The following is a 24098-nucleotide window of genomic DNA, read 5'->3' as shown; positions in this document are numbered from 1 at the left end:
ATGCTAAGTAGTCCATGAATTTTTTTTTTTACAGAAGGCCTCGCAAACATTAAACTGCTTCTGTTTCCTGCTGCACGTTACAATGTCAGACTGAAGCAAAACACAGGCAGAAGCGCACACTGCGTGGATGAGCATCCGGGCAGGCTTGTGCACACACTGATAAGCCGCACTGTCTGACTGCAGGGTCATCAATAGATTCCTGCTGCATCAATCTTTGTTGTTTAAACAGATGGCAGCGGCACCAAAGAGCTAGTGCTGCGCCTGATTGAATGCTTGATAGGAAAACCCAAAGGAGCCTGTGTCAGAGGCCATACTGGCTAGTAGATTCTAAGCACATTAACATTCCTGAATAAATAACCCCAGGGAATGTTACTGTGGAGACATTAAACAGGATTTTCCTCCCAGAGCTCCGGAGAAAGGCCAGGCATCACTCAGGGATCTCTACCGCCTGGAGTAAGGAGGAGCTGGAGAATCCAGTACACAGAGGAAAGATCTTCCTATCCTTCCCAAGAAAACATTTAAACTTCTGGGAACTGATGCGAGTTCCAACACAGGAAAGAATTTCAGATATTTTGGTTTGATGTCCCTTCTGACAGTGGTGGTCCTAGCCTGTTTGGCGCCCCGGGCGAACAATCCCTCTGCAAACGGCTACCAAACAGCCATCATAATTCGTCATACAATGAGAACAGGAAGAATCAACAATTGACAATGACTAATTAATATTAAAATCTGTAACATAATGTATTGTTTGGAGTTTAGTCTGTTACTGTTACTATTTTTACCATTTCTTTTTGGAGCAACTGTAATCCACATTATTTCCTTAGGGATAAATAAAGTATTCTGATTCTGACTCTGATTGTTTCAGGATGACCTGCCATTATCCAATGACACATCTGCTTACCCGTATCTTTTGCTCGTTTCTCTTCTTTTCTATTTTTTCTAAACTGCACCTGATGGCTTTGAACTTTTCTTGTCCATCTTCCATTGGTTTTAATTTTGCACTCCAGTATGAACACCCATCCCCCAATTTGAGGATCACCACAACATAACCTAATAGACCTACACCTTAGTTTACAGATTCACTTTGTCTAGGGTTTATTTCTGGGATTTCACACAACCCAGGATTCAAATCATGAATACATAATGGGCTTAGATTTACAACATTATGAATGAAATGTGCTCTATTTGGAAGCAGCACGGCCCCCCTCCCCTTTCGAAGGGTTGTGTGTGAGACTTTAAATCATCAAACTGTAATTTATAAATGTTAAATTGTTATTGATCCCTTTACCCCTGGTCCTAAAGTGTATATTTATTTTCTTACTCTTCTTATATTTATTGTTTGTTTACTTGCACTGCTGTAACTGGAGCCTCGTCGTCTCGTCTCTCTATATACTGGACTGTATGTAGTGGAGATGACAATAAAGTTTACTTTGACTTCAGCAGTAAGCAGGCGCACTGAGGGCTCTCGGTCACTTTTCGCGTATAGAATTTCGAAAAAACATCGTTGCAAATTATAAGTCTGTATCATGATGTCTGGTGTTTTTGTGTTTGTTTTTTTTGTTTTTATTTTGTTTTATTTTGCGAGTTGGTTATTAGATGCTGCTCCAGCCAGCCAGTGAATCCCTCGCCGCCCCGCCCTCTCCTCCCAGTGCCGCAAGCAGCAGGCTCACCTCGCAAACGGAGGGCGCCCTTACTCCAGGCAAATGGGCGATAGAAAACCGATCAGAGCCTATGACATTCCCAATATGCGCTGGCTGATGTCGGGGCAGCATGAGCAATTTTTTTTTTTTTTTTTTTTTTTTTTGCCGATGCCCGTGATGCCGCCCCCCACCACGATGCCGCCCCGGGCAACCGCCCGTGTCGCCCATATCAAAAACCGCTACTGCCTTCTGATACTACTTTTGATAAACGTTAAGCAGTACAGTTTACTGGGTACACTGTGCTAAAACCAACACAGTCCAATGAAGTCCAGCATTAGACCCTTTAACATTTAGACTTGCCGTTGATTAACTTTTTCTATGTTCTAGCATTTTGTTGTGAAACACTTTGGGATGTTTCTCTTGAAATGGATGCTGCACTAATGAAATTGCAAAATTGCACTTACTTTTTACTTGCAAATACTGCTGTATCTGCTGACATATTAGCTAATTCATAATAGAAATTGGACATTTACTTGTACATTTCTGCTTTTTTCATTCGATTTAGTGATGCATACTTAATGGTGGATGCTGAACTATTTTAGGAATACTTTATTTATAAGTCAGATAAAACAGCCCGTTCTGCAGGTGTGTTACTGTTTAATCCAAGCCAGGATCCCACAGTACCAAATCCAACTACCCTGCCTCAGCTGGTGATCGGAAACAATAGAACTTACTAGACTATAAAACACAATTCTTCCATTTTACCTTTATTTACTTATCATTATTGGTATTGGTTTCATTAAACAGCTCTACAATTACACTTTAATTTACAGGCTGTGTAGACAAAGTGATTCTGTCAGTGTTGTTCCAAAGAATATAATGCAGTAAATCTATCATTATAGACATCAAGTCACCAGACTTATCAATATACTGTCCACAGAAGATTACCAAAGCACTAATCCATATGTATTATACTTATTTTATTACTAGCCTAATTAAATAAGCAATAAACAAGATTACATGCATGTATAGATTAAAGGAGGCTACCCTAATAGATGTACAACAACAGAAATATTGATGAACAACTTAATCAATATAGCTACCGCCAGTTGATCAATACATATAGCATCTCATTTCAGAAAAACTATCAATATCCCCTCCTCTTGTATTATTATCTTTTTCTAACTGCATTTATTGATTTTTTGGCCACTCGTGGGAATGCTGACATTATCATTGATCTGGAGCTGTCTGTAAATGATGTCCGATATTCTCTCCCTCTTTGCTCTGTTTTACTCTTCGTCGAGTGCCGAGGGTTACGCCTGGCTTTTGAGCTGCTAAGGTTTGCCTGTAGAGTGCATTAGGGTTTAAGAGCTGCAAACAGAGCCAACGACAGCAGGGAGGGTGAACCGAGCACAGTGAAGTGTCAAGTTGTGGGTTTTAAAACCAAAATAATCAGATTAAGAAAATCACACCGTTTAGCTGATGGACTCAATCTCCTGTGGGTTTTCCACTGTAGGTGATCATTTTCACATCACACGTTTGACCCATTGTCACTAATAAGTGCTGGTTACGAGAAGAGACTGAGGCTATCGCATGCTTTGGGAACTACTTTCATTTCCAAGGCTTAAGTCATCACCTTCCATCTCGTTTCCCAGATGTGAGTCAGCTGCATGACTTGACTCACATGTTGCTTTGTCAGAATTCTGTCTACCTCCTCCAGTAAAAAGACGCTGATGCTAGGTTTAGATGATCAGAGCAAAGAAATCAAAATTCCAGTGTGCTCAGAGTCACTGATTCCAATCTGCTGGCCTCCCATGGGGTGACTTTAGTAATCAGTGCTTTCTTGTGAATGTTGTCCAGCAGAACAGCAATAAGGTAACTTATATAACTGTTCAGTCTAATGTGGAATGTGTTCTTTTTGTGTGTGTGTGTTGCCTTTATTGGATAGAAACAGTGAAGATAGACAGGAAAGCACGGAGAGAGATATGGGAAGCCATGCAGATCAGACTCAAACCCGGCACATGGTCGCCTGCTCACCCACTGAGCTAAACCAGCACCCAGTGTTGTTGGATTTCTCATAAGGATCTCTAACCACCATCAAATAACAAGTCGAACAGCTGAGCAGAGGGTCCAAATGGAACCCGATACAATAAAACAGCCTTCAGTGCAATAGCACTTTTGGTACTCAGAAAGGCTGTTATTGCCAAATCCTTAAGGATCCTCCCCCTCAATCTATCTGTGCATGTTGTGCTGTTAAAGACGCCTGGGAGGAGGCAGAGCCCGCTGATGGAGTCCTTCTGGATCAGCCCGTAGCTCCGTTACAGCACAGCTTGGCACTCAGTAGATAGGAGCAGTCCACTTTTCTCTCCCCTGCTGAATCACACATTCCTAATGGTGGAGGTCAGCGCAGAGGGAGTACCGTAGCTCCTGACACATTGATGATTGTATGAATTACTGCTGCGCTTAATTAGGTGATTTTTCTCTTTAAAACCGGCGAAGGCTTTCTGTAAGCGATATTTCTCCGGAGGCATGCTTTTCATTGCCTGAAAGGTCACCGGCAAATGGCATGAGAACGAAAGCGAACAAGGTCAAAAGCCTCTGGCCAGGTGCCAGTGGAAATACAGGTTTCAGTGGGCCGTACAGAGTGCAGTACCTGAGGTGTAACGTCAGTCACCAATGGAAACGTATACTCGGTCTTCCCCTCTGCTTCTTTGAGGCCCCACAGAGAGCGATTCTGTTAACGTACACAAGAAATATTGAAATTTGATTGGCATTTTCAATCTTTGCTATCTCACTGTTAACTTATCATTCGAAGGCTTGTGTAAGCACAGACCCTCCGCTGTGTGGTGATGTTTTGCCTCAGCGGTGATAGCAGCTACCATGACCAGCCTCCGCGCTCCTCCGCTCCTCAGATACTGAACATGTGGCAGAAGAAGATAAAGAACCTCACTGGTGAGATGCTGCTGTGCTGTCAGCAAATGCCTGCTAGTGCCAGGTGAGCATATGGTGAGCATCAGAGCATGCTTGCAGTGTTTGATGAAGTCAGTGTTTGTGTTCTGTCAGCACTATATTCTTCTTGGCCCTCCTCCCATGGGACTCCTTCAGACACATATGGAGGTAATTTGTTCAAATTCTTCAGCGGAGAAAGAAATAAGAGGGAGTACATGGCCTTGGGATTTGGGATTGGGAAATCAGTTTGAGGAGTTGGGGCTGGGATGGAATATGTTTCTGGGGTACGTAGAGGCAGGTTTTCTGTGACTAATGGCTTTGAATAACATGTTGCTTGGGTATTGAGATTTTATGGAGGTCAATATATTTGACTTGATAGAAAGCAGTAAAAGTAAAGTAAAATTCCCACTAAATAAAACTTACAATCGTCTGTAAGTTTTCACCATTCCTTCTATTAGTGTTGTAGTTGTTAGGGTAGCTAAAACTGCAAAGTCCACCTCATAATCATGTTATCAAATGAACAGGATCATCCCTCGGAGAATCTGAATGTGGGTCATTCCAACTCAAATCAGTGCGGCTCTGCTCGACCGTCTCTGATCTGCATAAAGAATGATGGTACAAAACATCCATAATGAATGCTGTGAAATGTTAGCATCATATATCAAATACTGGTCCCTCAACACACTTTCAGAACCTTTTTCTGAAATCTGCTTTTCCTTATCATCAACATGAATCAAGATCTGAAATTTAGGACAGATACATCTAAAAAAAAAAGAATCTTGGAGAACTGGCGAGTTAAAATTTGGAAAAATAATCTAGGACTCCTGCAAAGTCCCATATTTGAGCACACATTAATGCACACATCAACTTGGAGGAAATCTTGGCCATTTTTCTCTCACGACCACAACAACAACAATGCTTTAGAGAGGAAACAGTTACCAAAAGACATCACAGAAGTGCCAGATTTCAACAGAATGATTACATGAGTAATGTCATTACATGCACCATGTATTATGGTAATCACTCTTTTACATTATGTAATGTGTGTGGGGGGGAAACAGTATAAAAATCAATACTATAAATAAATGAAAAGCTTTCACTGTCAGGAAATCCATTTTTTAAAAGAGAGAACTTGACTGTTTAAACAGGCAAAAGGTCGTTATAATAGTTAGGAATGCTCTGAGGAACGAAATAAAGTTCCCCAGAGGTTGTTGTGATGTCAGAATCCATCCGTCCATTTTCTCCAGCTTATCCGGGGCGAGGGTCACGGGGGCAGCAGCCTAAGAAAAGAAGCCCAGAACTTTCTCTCCCCAGCCACCTCCTCCCGCTTACACCAAGGTGCTCCCAGGACAGCCGAGAGATATAATCTTCCCTGATTATCCTGAGTCTACCCTAGGGCCTCCTCCCATTAAGACATGCATGGAACACCTCACCCACGAGGTGTCCAGGAGGCATTCCTGTAAAATGCCCGAATCATGTCAACTGATTCCTTTTCAAAGCATTCAAAGATCTGATCGGTCTGATCCCTGGCTTTTGAGGCTGGGACATGTCAGAATCTGAGACAAATGTCTCAGATCAATAGTTCGATCATCATCAGCACCCCATCACAAGCAATAAAAGACACTATCAAAAAATAATGATTGCTAGCCATCCACACGTGACGTGACTTCCACAGACAAAGAGAGACGTCTCCAAAACTTCAGGAACAAGCAGTAGTGTCTGTACAATCCTAACATTACTAACTCTAAGTAGTCTATATATTTCAGAGTGTTTTAGGCTGAGGGTCCTGATATAGCAAATGTTATGGCAGGAATTTGGCCTTCCTCCTGATGTTTACAGTCTGTAGGTACAAGGAGAACAAAGAGAGAAACGAGAGAGGAAAGAGACACGTATTCAGAAAACTGCTTACAGCAGCAGAACTTAACCCCAAGATTCTGCCAAGAATAAGAGCTTCTGGGCATGGACGCAATATATTATGGCTAACATTAGCGCTTAGAGGTTTCAGAAGGGGCGTTAGCTTGTATTGTATTAGCATGAGTGATGGAGCGGATAAAATAAGCTTACATAATAACATGTTAAAAACACCTGGTCTTTAAATGTTCTCACAAGCTGCTGGTATAGAGATATCACATAACGCGATGTGTTTCTGTGTAATGTGAGTATTTCAGCCTGGTATTGATTGTCTTTGAAACTAATTGTGAGCCGTGAGCCAAGAAGAGAAAAACTCTCAGAAAGTCAGAAAACTTGGCACAGCTCAAAAGCCGAGGTCCCCCGAGGAGCCAGCCGTCATCATTCTGTTCTGTGAATAAGAAAAACATGCCCAGCGGAGCCGTAACGAGGTCACTTATCAGCGAGGGCACTCGGAGGGTGTGCCACGCTTCCTCTCAGCATCCCTCCATCTGTCAGAGGGAGAGGACCAGTGACCTCAGCAAGTCCTGCCAATAATATCATGTGGCGTCAAACTCCACGACGGGCTTCAAAGTTGACGGAAGGAGCAGCAAGGCCAAACTTTGTCGAAGAATAGACCAGGTCTCGTTTTCTTCTAACTGCATTAATTAAAAAAAAACTACAACTACACAAATGCTGTTTTTCTTTTCTGTCCAAACTACCAAAAACATCTGAAAGGATGCCCTTGAAACATTGTGCACTCATGATGAGAAACACCATCGCTAATAAGAGTTGCATGACAAATAATCTTAGATGGCTTTTAAAGTCTCTGTGTGTGCAGGGGGCAAACAACAAAGAAGCAAGACTTCAGACCGACCACAACAGTGCCGCAGAGTTCATGGGAAGAATTTGTAACTCACACTGAGTAATTACTTCACAAATATCAGGAGTTAAACCACAGTGGGAAAACACAGCAGCAACTTCTCTTTTTGTTCCCCCTCCAAACCACATGACAAGGATTTCAGTACTTCAGTGCTGAGAGCTTCTGATTAAGAAAGCCTCTGAATCACATTCAGGAAAGAAAAAAAAAGTGGAAAACAAAGAAAGAAACAAAGAAACAAAAAAAAAAACAGAACAGGACTTTGTTTGTTGGTGTGGTGACTCGTAAAAATGTACTCTGCACACAGCCCCTGTCGCCTTCAGTAACAGCTGTTGATACGAGCACAGCTTTGAGCACATCTCGCACCACCGATGATTTAATGAAGTGGTTCAGGATCGGGTCGCAAACAGAAACACCGCGCCAAGCTTGTGCCGGTGGACGTGCGCATTTGTTGAAGAGAGAATGCGACTGTGCGTCTTGGGTTTGAAGATGCTGCCATATTTGGCACGCAAACTTCCAACAGTTGATCAAACTAAAAGTGAAATGTCTTCAGGATTTAAATGAGTTGATTACACCACACATGTTACGCATAAAGTTCTTATTTTAACAACTCAAATACATTCAACTGGTATTCTTTCACAGCGTCTTGTGTTTTTAATTACACAAAGGCAATGAGATACTAAAATTTGAATACTTTATACAGCAATACAGCATCCCAAATGAAATAGTGTAATTGCTGAAGTCTGACACACTTTTTCTTACTCATTTATTTTGAAAGGTGCAATAATTAATGAAAAAGGTGCAAGCTGTATGCACTCGCCGGACACTTTATCAGGTGAACCCATACAAATATGTAATCAAGTGATCGCATGGCAGCAACTCAATTTGTTTATGCCAAGACGACCTGTGAAGTTTAAACTGAGCAGCAGACTGGGAAAGAAAGGTGATTTAACTGACTTTGAATGTGGCGTGGTTGTCGGTGCCGGACAGGGCGGGTGTCTGAGTATCTCAGAAACTGCTGATCTACTAGGATTTTCCTGCATAGTCATATCTAGGGTTTACAGAGAATGGCCCATAAAAAAGAAAATATTCTCTGGATAAAAATGCCTCGTTGAGGTCAGAGGAGAATGGCCAGACTGCTTCCAGCTGATAGGAAGGCAACAGTAAGTCAAATAACCACTTGTTACAACCAGGGCATGCAAAAGCGCATCTATGATCATGTGACACGTCAAACCTGCACATTTGGATGCTGCAGACAGGTGCCTGTGCACCTTTGGAATGGGAGATTTTCATCATGGATGTGCAGTCAACAAATCTGCAATATTTAAGAAAGGGGAACTGTTCCCTTTCTTGACGGGGGCCTTTTTGTTGCCTCTCCAGTGCACTTATTGTCGCTTTCATTTGCAGCAAAGCTAATGAAATGGCATCAAAATGGCTTATGATTCCTGCATAGACTGATATTCCTGCCTTAGTTTTACACTGTGATGATCACCACCATAAATAACTGGGTTCATTCTCTATAGAGAGCAAATGTAATTCAAAGTTGGAGTGCTGAACATTTATGTGAAAACAGACGTCTGTTACATTCAAGCCCTTAACACTGTTATTAACAGTGTTGGGGAGTAACGGAATACATGTACCGCCGTTACGTATTTAAAATACAAAATATGAGTAACTGTATGAGTACTGTTTAAAAAGGTGGTATTTAGAATACAGTTACTTTGTTGAAATAAATGGATTACACAGCGGTACTTCCCTGTTTGGGTTTTGTTTGACAGCTACGTTCTGTTGTTCCAGGTGGCAGCGTTATGGTTGCCATGGTTACAGGGTGACGCTCTCTCTCTCTCTGTTTCCTGGGTGAGAGAGCGCCTTTTTGTTGTTGTTGTGCTAAGCTAATAGGCAGAATGCTACAGGTATAGCTCTAAAGAATGTAGCATCATGGGCCGTGTAGTCCGTGCTGCAGGGAGAATGGACTGCCATACACGTTATGTGTCTGTGAGCGCGAGAAGGGAGAAAAAGCAAAAGTACAAGTTGTCATCGAGCAAAAACGGGAGCTGGAAGCATGTAAATATAATAATAACCACTGCAGCCAAGAAGAGTGCCTGACGAGCCCAGTTGTAAGTAAGCTAATAAGACTCGACTGTACACCGTGTTCGTGTTTTCCTCCAAAAACAATAAGTTCTGTTGGAGCAGCCTTTCAACGCCTCTCTCTGTCTCTTGCAAGCAAAGTTGACCCAGACAACAAAGTAAAGCTAGTTTTCGGCTATGAGCCCGACACAGAACCCACCGTATTAGTCAGAGGTCCCTTTACTACGGTTCGGAGCCGCGGACCTTCAGTAACAGTAATAAATCACAGCAATAGTACATTCATGTAGTTGTAAACAGCATGATAATATATTAAGTAAGCCAAAGTATTCAGAATACGTTACTCTCATTGAGTAACGTAACGGAATACGTTACAGAATACATTTTGGGCATGTAATCTGTAATCTGTAATGGAATACATTTTAAAAGTAACCTTCCCAACACTGGTTATTAATCCCATCAGCATCTGAATATGCCCAATTTTTAAATGCAGAGTTTCTGGTGACAGTAACACAGCTGTAGTAATGCTTTTTACATGAACCAGCAACGGCCCGTTTGCCAGATCTGCAGAAGCGAGTATCAGTGGGACAGAGAAGGCAGAGTAGGGTAACGTGAGGTTTTAAGGAGAAAACCTAGGAAGTGTACAAAAAAGGTCTGCACTGCAGCTATGTGAATCCATTCAGGAATTGTTGAGATGTTTTGTTTTGGACTGTGATCCAGATAGAATACCTAAAAATAATCCATAATGTAGCCTAGCTCAGAGTGGACACACACACACAAACACACAGTATGGTGTAGTCTTGTGGCAAATTAAGACACTGGAAACAGTAATTTAGTAGTAGTCATAACACAAGGCAGCTAGTACACAATAGCATTACTCCTGACATAGTCATATAAACAAAACATATTTTGCAGCTTATTAAACTAATCAGTTCTGGGCTCCCTCTGGGCGCCGTGCCTCAGCAGCTCAGGAGAACATGCTGGCACATAAAGAAACGTACAGTTAAACAGCACAACCTGTGGAAAACATATACATTTATATAAGGGCAGGCAAACTATATAGCCTCCAAGCGTTTTCACATGTGAATGTATTTTACCGCTCTGCCATAGTTTGTGTGGACTCTATATTATTCCAGCGAGTCATTGGGGAGAGGGGTTAAAGCCTGGAATGTTCACCATTTCCCCCACAGGAAGCTGCGCATGGAAGTCTAGTATTGCCCCACACCCAAAAATCGCTCCATCACACGCACTGGCTTGCCAGCGACTACAGAGATATAAAGAAACAGAATTTTGGAGATTTTCTTTTTTGTCTTCAAGTAAAATAACATAACCAAACACACTCTCGCTCTTGGTTTTAGGCGTTTTATTAAAGACATTTTTATTTTTGATATAGTCACACAGTTTCATCGTACAAAATTTCACAAAGTTAGAAAAATACTCAAACTCTTTAAAAAAAAAAGTACTGAAGCTGTCTGCTTAGAGAGCTTTGTTTTTTTTTCATAAAACTTAATATTCATGCTCTGCCTCTTCAAGAAGCTCGTATTCCATTTACACAGGTGTCAGAGTCATAGTGGACATTTCACCAAAATGCCTGCTGTACACACGCACAGCACAGCACGAACAACACAACACGTGGGGGGGAAAAATAAAAAATATATACAAGAATGCTCAGATTCTATATAAAGTACATTTATAAACACGTCAGACTAAAGTTTCAACTCCGTCGAGTTAGGATGACATTTTGATATTTCACCCAGTGGTTACAGTTATCATTGTGCTAGGTAATTACATTGAAAACATACAAATATACTGGCGTCATTATAAAATGGTCGTCTATTATATAATGCAGAGCTAGCTCTAGCTTGTTGCTAGCCCTTTTGTGTTACTTTACATGACTTTGAGTTATTTACAATGTGCTGAAAATAATGACTAAATTGTGCTTTGGTACTGAAACGGGTAGCTGCTGCTCTATGAGTGCGCGTCTTGTTGTTTTTAGGTGTATGTGTGCATATACAGATGTACTGAACATATATACACACACAGACACACACCTGTATAGAATCCAATACATCACAGGATTTGTCATCATGGGAATCATCACCAAGATTAGTCCTATTACTAATAGTACAGCAGCCCCTGCACCCAACAGTGCTCCTGTTTTGAGTTGTGTCAGTCAGAGCAGGTGTTTGTTCTCTGGCTGGAGAGTAGGCTATAAACACTGAGATATACAAACTTGACATTAAGGTACACTGGCCATAAAGGCCACACACACACACACACACACACACACACACACACACACACACACACACACACACACACACACACACACACACACACACACACACACACACACACACACACACACACACCTCAAACACTTGTGAGTACCCGCTTGGTACATACAACAGGCATTTCATTAAATGGCTCAGTGTGGGCTTGTCCTGCCCAGCAGAAACAGGCCCACATCCAAAACATACGCCTTCACTGTACTTCCCAACTACTGTTACTTCTGTGCAGCTTCTACAACATTACATCGTGCACATTTTTATTTTTTTTTAAACTTGACGGCTTACAAAGCTTTCCAAAAGCTTCACTCTATGTCATTCAAGTGGTGACAAAGAATACTGACTTTAGTGCTATAAATCACACAGACTGCTTGTTTTACAATGAAACCAAACGAAAAAAAACCATCCTTCCTGAAATTAAGGAATTTGTTTGGTTGCCATGGTTTGTTAGGACAGGTCACACAGTGAGCGAGTGGCAGGAGCAGAGTGGCGCCCGGCACTCATAGATGCAGCTGAGGCAAGAAAGCCGCACACAGCTTTGTTTACAGCTGCCATTTCTAAGCTGACAGTTGACATCTCCAGCAATCTTCATAACACAAAACAGGGACAAGGATCTCTTAATCAAAAGGAGGTCAGCTCTCTTTTCCACTCTGAGATTGTCTGGTAAATCGGAGGGGAAATAAAGACAAATTTCCATTCAGAAAGCTAAAGTCGCTTAACTGCTTTTCCGCAGCGTCTTCTCATCCAGTGAGATGTTCAAGACTCCGGATTTGTCTGCATTTTCCAGATCTTTGAAGTTTCCATTATTCAGTATTGACTAGTGGCTGTAGTTGTGATTAAAGAAAAAAAAAGGCACAGGTCAGGGTTATATACAGTCACTCTGCAGCCTTCTCTATGCTATGATGAGGTGGTTGCTCCGCTCTCTGATGTCTACGGCGGGAACAAGTTCTTTCTTCAGAGGGGTTGAAGACAAAGTAGAGCGTCTCCCTTTGGGCTTGAACAAGTCTGACACAAAGAAGACCTGTGGAGAGCATAGAGAGAACACTCCTTTAACGTCTGAGCAAAGGTGCAAAAGGTTTAAAATGTAATCAAATAACATTAAGAATGTAAGATAGAAAATAGATAATGCATTGTTTATATGGAGGGAGTATGTCAGTACTAGACAAATGTATTTTTTTCCTCCCATTTAAAGTTTTATTCCTCCCACTTTCACTCATACTTTCTGTCCTTTAGAAATAGTTTGGTGTTCCTCAGGGTTCTGTATGTGGTCCCTTTGCTTTTTCCACTTGTAAACATGCTTTTTGCAACATAAATTATAAACCGACTGTGCGTTTAAATGATGAAAGGAAAAAATCTTTGCATCATTTACAAGGCACAGTCTCACCCAATATAGAACATCATTACCATTGTCATTTTCTTACATACTGATATGGAAACCTTTACTTTACACTCCATAGATAATGCTCACTGTCATCCTAAGACTTAACATATAGACCCCAACAGCATCCACACACACAAAAACCATCATTTTCTACAGATAAACATTTGTGGTGATGCAGGAGTAGGATAGTAGTTGGGGAAAATCTAATGATTGAACAAGATCCCCTCTTGTTAAGTAGCTTAATGAGAGTGAGGACATCCACAACACCAACCTGGTGGGCAAAGAAGCCACTAGAGAAACGCAAGGTGGGCTTTTTGGTTAGCAGCAACTGAACTTTGAAAATAAAAGCGAGGGGATTGTCCAATAGAATGGCATCATTCTATTAGAAAGATTTAGCCTGTGCTCTCTTCGATTTCTGAACAAATCTAGTGCACTAGTTTGCAACACAGCCACTCACTATGCAGTAAGCCACCAGGGCTCCTTGTACGAAACCAGCCAGCACGTCAGTGGGGTGGTGCTTGTGATCAGACACGCGGGACAAGCCGGTGTAGAAAGACATCATGATGAGGGTGAACTGGGTTAAAGGGCGAAGCAGACGGGCTCCATGCCAAGTAAAGCGAGACTGGAGGTAAAACTGCAAGAGAGAGACGTTGACATACTGAGTATTCATGCAGAGAATAACAGGATGAGTAAGACGGTACGAGAATAAAAAGGTCAGAAACTTACCACCAAATAAAGCATCGTGTACATGGAGAAGGATGCATGTCCAGAGAAGAAAGACTTCCTGAGGAGAGCAGATGGTAGTCAGCATTTGGAAACGGCTTAAAAACACAGCGGCCAATCAAGCATTTTATTTGGGATATTTAGAACATTTTGAGCTTTGCCCGTTATACCTGGCCTCTTGAACTTTGCTCTCCGGGCCCCGACACTGGTAGTCAGTGATGTAGCCCAGAGAGCAGTTGACCGTGGAGAAGTCAGGATCGCACACGTCAAGAAAGTGAGGACGCAGACGGCCCACTGACACTTTGGCGATATTGGTGAAGGAATGGCTGACTGCACAGCCGAAGATGAACACCCCGACCTGCTTGTACAGAGCGGAAATGTACGGGTTCCCCACAAAAGACTTGGAGCCTTCATTCAAAAAGTAGATCCTGTAGCTCTCACCAATTATAATCTGAGGGGGAGAGACGGGAAAGCAATGTCAGTGACTGGTAACAAAGACAACAAAGACCTATTCCTGAGGGAGTTTTTATTCATTAACATCTTAAATATCAGAACAAATAAATAATGAACACACTATTAACTATTAAGACCATAGATGTTGTTATTACAGCTACAAGAGAATGCAGTGATTCTTTGAGAAGGGGCTCGAGAAGAGCTTGTTTAGAGTTTGAAGTGTTTACCTGTGCCATTCTACAACTATAAAAACAGTGAGACGACAGGGGGGTGGGGGGTGTCAGACCGAGTCCACCTTGTATAGTTTTCTAGAAGTGTGTAAATAGACCGCAGTCTAAACCAGCGACTGATGGAGTGAGGCGTGTTTAGGAGGAGGTAACTCAAAACAGCTGCTGGAGCTCAAAAACGCCTCGCAACCCCCCCCTCAACCTCCCTCCTCCCCTTCCTCCTCATCCGCTGTTGTCTCAGCTCGAGAGTGGAAGGATGGAAGTCAGCATCGGAGGAGGGAGGAGGGGCCGGGCCCCGGTGGTTCTAATCAGGAGAATCGCTGAGCTGGGTGCTGTGTCTGATTCTGGAGGCCAGGAGGGTTGTTTTCATGTTAGTGTCTCAGCTTCATAAGAAATTCTTTCGAGTGGCACAGAAATACGTCGGATTCTGGGAAAGTCTCTCTGCAAAGAGATAGACCCTTAAGAAGATTTAACAAGCTGATAGTGCGAGCGTGTCATTTTCCCACCAGTCAGGCCTTTAGAGCCGGCTCGACACAGCTCAGCGGCTTTCATGGGAAAGAGGGGAAGGGGGACAAAACACATCTGGTTCTCCTTCTTTGAGAGATTTTTGTTTTATACTCTGCGAACGAGCTGGCATTCGAGAATCTATGGCTGTTGCACTGAAACCTCAAAGATAATCGTGGGGCAGGAAACTGATTTGTGGCTTATGTCGAAAGTTTCGCATTTCCAAAGTGACACAGTGTTTTCTTCCATTCTAATAAAGTTGGGCATAAATCATTTACGACACATTGGATTCTAGTTCTATAGTGGGAAATGAAGCACTAAATGGCTTAATGTTTGCGCCTTCTGGTTCAGAGAGGTTGGCCAGAACGCTCCAGGGGGGGAAAAAGAAAAAAAAAAGAAAACGTGGATTTTAAAGTCATGTTGCGCCAGGGGAAAATGCGATATTTGGCAGAGCCTTCTTGTTTGGGGCTTTCGCCACAATTCCACCCCAGCAATTACAGTATTTAACCAAACAACCATTGCATCAACCATAATTGCTCAGCCAGGTCTCCTCACCATTAAAAGCCTCTGAGGGCCCAGAGTCTGTGCTGGTGACTGCAGGGCGAGACGATGACAGCCGGCGACATGTCGCTCTGTCAGGTGACAGCATGTGCAGCAGCGCTGAGCAGAATTATTATCATCATTATTAATGTGTGTATGCTCCATGTTCCTGTCCGGGCTGCAGCATCACATAGAAATGTCAACGCATTTGTGTGAAAAAAAATCAGATTTTTCAATGATGTCTGATGTTGTCTTATTGACAAACCCATTACATAAATCATTTGGAAAATGCCAACCTGTAATGTATACATACTGTGAGCATTTCAGGGCGTTTCTTGGCTGAGAATCGGCTTTTGAGGGCCGAGACTATAAATGTAAGAATAATGGGTTCGCACGTAGTTAAGAAAGTGCCTGTGTTACCTTGCTGTCCATTTATTTTAGTCTTATTTATCTGTTATTGCGTGTGATTTGGATGTTTGTGCTCACCTGCATGTCAGTGGTATTTGTTTAAAATACTGTGTGTGCATTTATCCTGTCGCAATTCTAAAACCACGATCAAAGAATCTACGGTATCGTACCACAGTTCCTTTACCGTGATCACCAGTGTGAGGCCTTTAATGCATGCTGAAGGTTTGTAGTTTGCTGAGACGTAATGTTTAATAACCGTTTACGTAACTAGTGAACTGGAAATGCACTAGAACAGGGGTGGGCAATCTCCGTCCACGAGGGCCGGTGTCCCTGCAGGTTTTAGATGTGTCCTCGTACCAACACAGCGGATTTAAATGGCTAAATTACCTCCTCAACATGTCCTGAAGTTCTCCAGAGGCCTGGTAACGAACTAATCATGTGATTCAGGTGTGTTGACCCAAGGTGAGATCTAAAACCTGCAGGGACACCGGCCCTCGTGGACTGAGATTGCCCACCCCTGCACTAGAACAATAGAATTAATCTTCACAGTCGACCTTTCGCCTATTTGGGGATTTTTCTGTGGACCCTAATTCCAAACTATTCATGGATTTTTTCAGAAAGGATACCTAAAATATTTTCTCCTGATTTTCATAAGGATGATAGCTGAAGGTATATTTAGTGTTTGCGCTATTAAAATATGCAGTTATAAGCGTTTTTAGACGGGGTTTCAAGTATTCGTGGATTTGAGTTTTTCGTGGCAGCTGTGGTCCCTAACCCCCGCGAATACCAGGTGTTGACTGTATTTATAACGGAATCATCAACTCATCATCAGGCCTCTCGTAAAAAATTTCCATTTTTTTGCTGTACAAATGATTGTCAAGTAAAACTGTGGTCTAAACATTGAGGATTGTTATGGACCTATACTCACATCAACATGTTTTACACGCGTGGATTATTTTGAGCCTCAGTGCAGCTGTGCACTCTGAAGTGTTTGTGAAATATTAGGCTTCTCTCTACAGGGCCCGGTGATGGCCATCTGAAACCTGAAGCAGCAACATTATCTGGAGCAGAAAGGGCCGTTGGGCTTCATCATCGTGGCAAATAAAAATTTGATTTGATTTACAGGAAATGTGCACAGGTTCGTCGTCATCGCTTTCTCACAGGAATTTCCAAAAACCTACTCAGTGCCTTTTGCTGCAATCACCTGAATCCTCTTAAATCCCACCCCTCATCCCCCAAGGCAAAGCCCTGAGAAAATGTTGACTGGCTGTTATCTAGAACGGGGTGAAACTAATAATAAGGTGTGATGGTGCAGGTACGAGGAGTCGTCGTTCCAGCCATCTCCCAGGACAATCTCAGTTTATGGCCAGAACGCATCAACCGTAAGATAAAGCCCAGCGATAAACCCCGCATTTCTCAGCACATACAGTAAAGCCCACAGAGAAGATTGCGGGTTGACTTGGTGGAAAACACCACAACTGTTCTAATCTAACAGCTGGAAAAGTGTAACAGCGTTACTACAAATCATCTGTGCTGGACACTTGGCTGTAACAATGAATAAAGACTGATGGATGATGACAAAGGATGGTTAACATCAACTGCAGTTCAATTGTGCTGCTAGTATATGAGCAAGGTGCAAAAACATGAGAGGAGGTGATGACATTAGTGGTCAGGGTGAGAGGACTTACAGAGAGGATGGAGATTAGAATGCCAGCAGCGCTAAGCACACCGTCGCTAATGGTGTCTCCGTTTTTGGCCGGATACTTGATGGACTCATCGTCGCAGTAAAACCCTCTATGGTAAGGCTGAACTGCGCTGGTTTCAATGACCAAGAAAGGCAGGCCGGCTAGTGTGAAGAAGCAGCGAGCGGCACAGAGAGGAAGGAGGGTTGGTGGGGATGGGTGATGGAGAAGAAAGGGAGAGGGAGAAAGAGAGACGGAGGTGCTGGGTTAATGCCACGCAAATTACAGGAGGACGCGGATACAAGCAAGAGGTAACGAGCGAACACGTGGGACCGGCTCAGTTCATTCTGTGGCTGCTATCCACAACCGATGGAGAAATGATTCCAGTTTTGTTAAACTACAACCCGTTTTAAGACGGATTTTGGACAATCACTGCTTTCAGACTTATCTGTAACTCTCCAAGCCTGCTGAAAACTGACTTATTCTCTCTGATAGAAAAACGAGCTCAGATTTGGGATAACACATATATCCAAATCCAAGCAGATGACAGAAAATTTGGTGAAGTGAAAATCTTTTTTAAAAAACGTACATAAGCAAGAGTGTGGGAAACTGTGTGTGTGTTTTTAGGATCATTTTTTAAGATTTCATAAACTAGATGACTCTTTGATCATCTTAGGGATTTGCTGGTAATTGCATTATTATATAGTCCCATTTCTAAAGTGTAAAATATTTAATTTTATTGAAGCAGTGAAATAAATGGAAACCGAGGCAGCCTGAAGGGTAGCGATTAAATCTGAAAGTTAACGACACCGCGCAGTGGAAAATGGTTGGCGGTAATGTACATGATTTACAGTCAATGAGACAAAACCACTGAGAGTGAGCGAGAGGCTGCTGAACCAATCAGACCCCCCCTAAGGTGTCACAGTGCAGCCGGTAATGAACTGAGAGCGTCCCGACGTGTTCTCTCGTTTTCTTACTTCACCGCGCAGGAACTTACTGAGACCACGGGCACAGTGAAGCCCACTGCCGTGAGCACCGCAGTGGACACTGTGCTGTTCTTATAAGGCAGATTGATGCTGCTGTCACTGCAGGAGAATCCTCTCTGGTAAGGCGGGAAGGGAAATTTGTGCAACAGCACGGCAACGAGCATCACTGCATGGTTGGACAGACACAGGACCACAAACACAGACACTTTGGATCAACAGGGAGAAAAAACAAAACACATTTAAAACATTTACAGTAAGTTTACGAGCTTATCGCATCCCGTTTGCCCGTTATCGTAAAAAGAAGAAAAAATGATAACCATTAAATCAAATCATCACCATTTTGCACTTGACTTGAGTGAACCGCTTGAGCCGAGAATAGCATCAAATGATTTCAGGTTCCCGTTAAGAGGGTAAGATGGGCCCTGTTCTTAGGAGGCAATGTTGCTGTTAACTGACAATAAAAAACACACGCTATCAGTCCTTCCTTTCCTGCTGAAGTACTCTTAAAAAGGCCCTTTTAAAAGACGCCTCAGGGGAGGTGTTTGTGTCCGATAGACTGAGTGTTTTTCGGCAAAAGTGCCAAAAAGATCTTATTTGTCTTCCGACAACAAACAGAGTGGGCGTAGCTAAGATGCAAGCCAACCCCCCCAAAACAACAGCTTATTTTCCCCGTCAATTTCCTAACAGACTTCAGCGAGGACTTTGATATTCGAGGGTACCCAGGGGGAGGCCTCAAATCTTGGACAGAATTTGGAAAACACACTTTCAAACGACTTCAAAGCACCGTTTAGCTTTCGAGCCACTCTCTGAAGACGTTCGCGATCTGCAGACACGAAGAAAAACAAGCAGACTGGTGGTCGTTCTGGGGGGGAGCGGGCACAATTTCTCAAAATAAATGTCAACACATGCTCCAGTCACTGCTGAGCCCCTTTACATCCACACACACACACACACACACACACACACACACACACAAACATACAGCTGACTCGAGGGTGCCTTTGAAGGTTCAGCTGTGGGCTGGCCTCAGGTTACAGACAGAACTCTGGCACTCTGAATGCCGGGGTAAGTCCTGCCACATTCAGCAGGATTCACATTATTAATTCTCTCACTTTCACTGTTGTTCTTCAAACAAACACCTGGATGGAGCGGCTGTGAAGCAGGTCCAGTGAAGAAGAAAAAAGAAAAAGAGCAGGGTGGGACATATTAACAGCTCTGGAACTGTAAAAATACACTGCAGTTTAAAGTCTGCTAAATCCTGCATGTCTGATCCCTTCAGTTTGGTTAGTCTGGCTATGAAAAGAGCAACACGAGCCTTTCCAAAGCAGGGACTTAGTCTGTTCAAACTGCTGATACAAAGGATTTAGGGAGGGAAAATAATAATAAAAAAAAGGGCACAGAAGCTCAAAATGCTATATGTGAAACACATTGACCCAAGAGCCCCGACCCCTGCGACCGCAGCTAAACACATTCACAAACCCACAAACCACAAGGCCAGAGACTGATGGAAAGAAACCAATGGATGGCAAACGGCCTGATGAACTTAAGAGGTCACAGCTTTTGAGGAACCAGCGTGAGGTCAACGGTTCCAAAGCGGTGATTGGAATATATTAAAAAAGAAAAAGAAAAAAAAGTGACGCCCTGCTTGCCTCAGGTTTTTCTTCCACAGTCCTTTGACCCCCTGCGTCCGAAACAGAGCTGCAGCATCAGCAGTGAGTGTGGCATCTTGGGATTTTCCCTGCCCTTCTTCCTGCTTTCCCCCTCATCTAAAAGTCAGGGGGGGAGGGCGAGGGGGTGGAGGGTGTCCTCATCACTGCCAACAACAACACCAGTCAGCAGGCGTGAGTCTGCCATTCGCGCCAGCAGCATCGGCCCAAAGACAATAAAAAACAAGCAGAATGCTGGAAGATTTTTTTTCCCTGCAGTTCATGATCTCCTTCTCGCACGTCTTCTCCAAAACAACTGTGGAGACCGAACGTGAAAATAAGCAAACTCCGTAAACGAAGACCGATGATGACTTTTTCAGCTCACGAATGAGCGCGGCGTAACGTCGAAACACGGCAGAAGACACATCATCAAGATGTGACAGCTCCATGCAGCCACACCTTGTGGAAACTAGAACAAATATGCAGTAAACGCACACTCCGAATTCAATCCTCACTATACTCCAGGAGGCATTCGCCACCACGGCTATTAAAAACAAACAGACGCACATTTTCCACTTGCAGGGATCCCTCACTGTCTGCTGGCCTAAAAAAGTATACATACACGTCTGAGGCAGCTGTGACATATACACAGATGAAGTTGTTTTCACCCCCCCCACACACACAGTCATTCAGCAATTGAGCTACTTCACAATTTCAGCATGGGGGGGGGGTGGGGGGTTGGCGCAGGTCTGCTTGCTTGGGTTTTAATGAAAATCCCAGTGAAATCAATTGTGAATCTCACATCTTGACTGCCACACTGGACTCACAATATCATTTAACACAAACATTTAAACTGGAACACCTCAGTGCTTTTCTCTTTTCTAAAAGGTCTGTGGGTCAAGCTTTTTTTATAGAAACTGTGTCACAAGGAGGAATCGAGGAGCCTACGAGTTCCTGGAAAGAGAACTGGATTAACTGGAAATAACTCGTTTCAGAAAGAAACCAAGCTCACGTTTACTATTCCCAAAGGGTCAGTTTCACCAAATTCTAAATATAAAGACATTTTTAGTTTCAGTTTTGCTTGTTTTGCTTGTAGAGGCTTGTGTTGGCTTCCAACGCATCCAATTACAATTAGTAATGAAACACATTATGAAAGTGAGGTTCTCTGTTTTTCCTCATTCTGGTGAGCAGGCCTTAAGGGATTAAAAAAAAAAAAAAAGAAAAAAAGGTGTGGTAAAAAATTCAGACGGTTACCCATTAACCGCCAATCACCAGCTTAGTTGTGAAGCTGGGCAAAGGCACGGTTAAACGTGATCAGGCGATTAACTGGAGAGTCAGTTGCTACAGCTTAGAGTTACGTGAACCCAATCACCCCCTCGCCCCAGGGCTGATTGAGGGGCATCTTTCTTTTTCCTTCTCCCAATTCAGTTCTAGTCAACACTGAATCAGCATGACTTTCTCATCCAGCCGACTCCCCCTGTTGTTATCTTTACATGCACTGGCGGGTCCATGGGGAGCACATTCCCTCGAAGTGCATGACAGAGCTGGGGAGCAATATCCTGGGATGCAGTTTTCCCCAGAAGTACAAATCAGTGTGCGAGAATGAAGGAGAAGTGGTGATTAACCAACGCTGGCCAGACGTTTCCTCCTTGTGGTTGCTCTGTTCAAGCCACATCTTTAGCCAGAAAAAACACTCTTGGTTTGTTGACAAGCTCCTCTGTGGGAAGTTATGTACATACAGAAGAAACGACGGGGATTTACCCTCCACAGAGATACAAAAAATAAAATTACACTTAAACTAAATATAGCTTGTCAAAGAAAGATTGTTTGTAGTCTAAACCACTGTTAACAATAGCTTTACCGCTATCCAGTATAGTTGCGGCTTTATCTTACCACTGCTGCGGTGTTCGCAATCATGACTTTACACCAATATTCCACTGAACAACAAGATGCAAACATGTGGTTGTATCACAGCAGAAAATGAAGTCAAGGGTCTGAACCACACAGCACCCTCCCCACTTTTAAAACTGGGACTTTCATGTTCTCAATGTTTCACCCAGTGTGTGCAGCTGCTGAACATCACAGGACCAGAATTGATCCACACACACACACACACTCAGCTCTGACCTTTTCACCACTTCCCTTAATTACACCACACACACAGAAATATTATGCCAGATGTTCAGATCTGAAGAATTCCTGCTGCTTTGGAATGTGGGCCATTCTGGAAAATAAAATGAACAGTCAAAGCAGAAGTCCATACAGGTGTGGGTGGAGACCAAAGGAATGTATATCCCTCCTGGAGCACTTTATTAATTTCTTTCCACTTGGACTGCATTTTTTAGGGGTTAAGCTAATGTAATTTTTGGAAAACCACATGTACTTTAATAGCTAAATAAACAGGCCAGAGTAGCCAATGCTTTGTTTTAGTTACAAAGTTTGTGAAAGTTGTGGCAGAATCACATGTGATATTATCACTTTTTGTCTTATTTAATACACATTTTTACAGCAGACATGAAGAAAAGAGATGCAAATGCAGTGTTTTAATATCACAAATGAACTACAGGAAAAATACATTTATATTATTACTCAGTGGTGTCAAACATATGGTCTGAGGACTAGAATCGGCCTGGGAAGGACTTTAATGTGGATGTCTTTGGAAAATAAGGAATACATTTTGACCTTTAAACTGCATATTCAGAATTTTTTTTACAGCTTTTTCTACTGATTAAGACTTTCCCCCACAGCCATACATGCTACAGTAATGAAGCTACCGATAAATCATTAAATGACAGTAAAGTTCCGTTTTTTCCACAAATCTACATGCCTGTTCTTTTTACGCCTCCACAGAAAATAAATAAATACAATGAATGAATTACCAATTTTTTTTTAGCTTTATTAATACAGGACAGCCTGGGCAGACTTTCACACATTTATTTCTTACAATTTCCGCCCAAAGAGTCTTGCAGAGTCCACTTTCTTCCACTAACATGCTGCAGCATTTCTAAACTGCACTTCTTTTTCTTATATTGAGAAGCCTCGGGAATGAAATGTGCAGTAAAAAACTACTTTTCTCTTAAAGAAAGTGTCACGACATCAAACGAGCTCGGCATCCCTGGTATCGAGTATAAGCCGGGGCAGCCGCACACGGTCCATTTGAAACACGGCAGAAGTAACAATGAAACGAGCAAGAAGCCGCAAACTTCCCGCCAAAGGTGCCCACAGTAACGTGACGCGACTCTTACCTAAAAACAGGCAGAACAGATCCACTCCGACCAGCAGCTTCCTCCTGCTGTGGTCTTTGCAGTTATTGTTGTTGAGCGAACTCCCGCCGTTCTTCGTGTTGGCTGCCATGGCTTTCTCATAGATCAGACAGCGTTGCATTTAAAGCGTTTGCGTGTTTGGTTAAAAAAAGGAGGAGGAAGCAGAATAAAAATGAATTGATAGCTGTTGGAGTTTATCTCTCGGTCTACAACACGTGTCTCTACAGGAATCCTAAGTAGGAGCGGTCACGCGAGTATCTTTGGTCAGCTGGAAAACACTGTGGAAACTACTCGCTCCTCACTAATGGCTCACCTTCCTCTAACCATCCTTTACTCGTTTCTGCAGGGATAGGTCCTGTCACAGCCTTTCAAGAAAACCCCTCCTCCGGCTCCTCCTCTTTCATGTGCCCGGTGGGGACTCCCCCCACCCCACTCACCTCTCAGGGCTGAGGGGCGCCCCAGTCAACAGCAGCAACAAAGCAAAGAAAAAGAAACTTTTTTTCTCTCCTTCAAATTCTGGAGCAAGTTCCCATTTTCCACTTTAAATAACTCATAG

At 42.9% G+C, this 24098-nt stretch overlaps 1 protein-coding gene across 2 annotated transcripts; it reads right to left on the bottom strand.

Moving 5' to 3' along the window:
• Window positions 1-10789: 10789 nt before the first annotated feature.
• LOC102796738 (phospholipid phosphatase 3-like) lies at window positions 10790-23867 on the bottom strand. 2 transcript variants are annotated; one of them, XM_087831825.1, is made up of 6 exons: window positions 23525-23867; window positions 18645-18799; window positions 14004-14284; window positions 13837-13894; window positions 13568-13744; window positions 10790-12750 (listed from the first exon to the last, which is right to left on the bottom strand). In XM_087831825.1, the coding sequence occupies exons 1-6, from the start codon at window positions 23661-23663 to the stop codon at window positions 12622-12624; spliced, it is 939 nt and encodes a 312-aa protein (XP_087687951.1). In that variant the 5' UTR covers window positions 23664-23867; the 3' UTR covers window positions 10790-12621. The 2 variants fall into 2 exon arrangements, with proteins under 2 accessions (XP_087687951.1, XP_087687950.1); XM_087831824.1 differs by lacking the exon at window positions 18645-18799 and adding an exon at window positions 17654-17811.
• Window positions 23868-24098: the final 231 nt, after the last annotated feature.

The sequence above is a fragment of the Neolamprologus brichardi genome, chromosome 18, assembly GCF_056152115.1.
Source record: "Neolamprologus brichardi isolate AB-2024 chromosome 18, ASM5615211v1, whole genome shotgun sequence".
NCBI lineage: Eukaryota > Metazoa > Chordata > Actinopteri > Cichliformes > Cichlidae > Neolamprologus > Neolamprologus brichardi.
This window is presented reverse-complemented; position numbering and strand designations above follow the sequence as displayed.

What these genes read in the sequence shown, in the direction of transcription:
- LOC102796738 (XM_087831824.1), bottom strand. Translation starts at nt 23,663, where the DNA reads ATGCAACGCTGTCTGATCTATGAGAAAGCCATGGCAGCCAACACGAAG. An exon ending in TTCTAATCTCCATCCTCTCT is followed by an intron (nt 14,285 to 17,653) that starts GTAAGTCCTCTC and finishes TCTCCCCCTCAG; the next exon opens with ATTATAATTGGTGAGAGCTA. An exon ending in ACACGATGCTTTATTTGGTG is followed by an intron (nt 13,745 to 13,836) that starts GTAAGTTTCTGA and finishes TCTCTCTTGCAG; the next exon opens with TTTTACCTCCAGTCTCGCTT.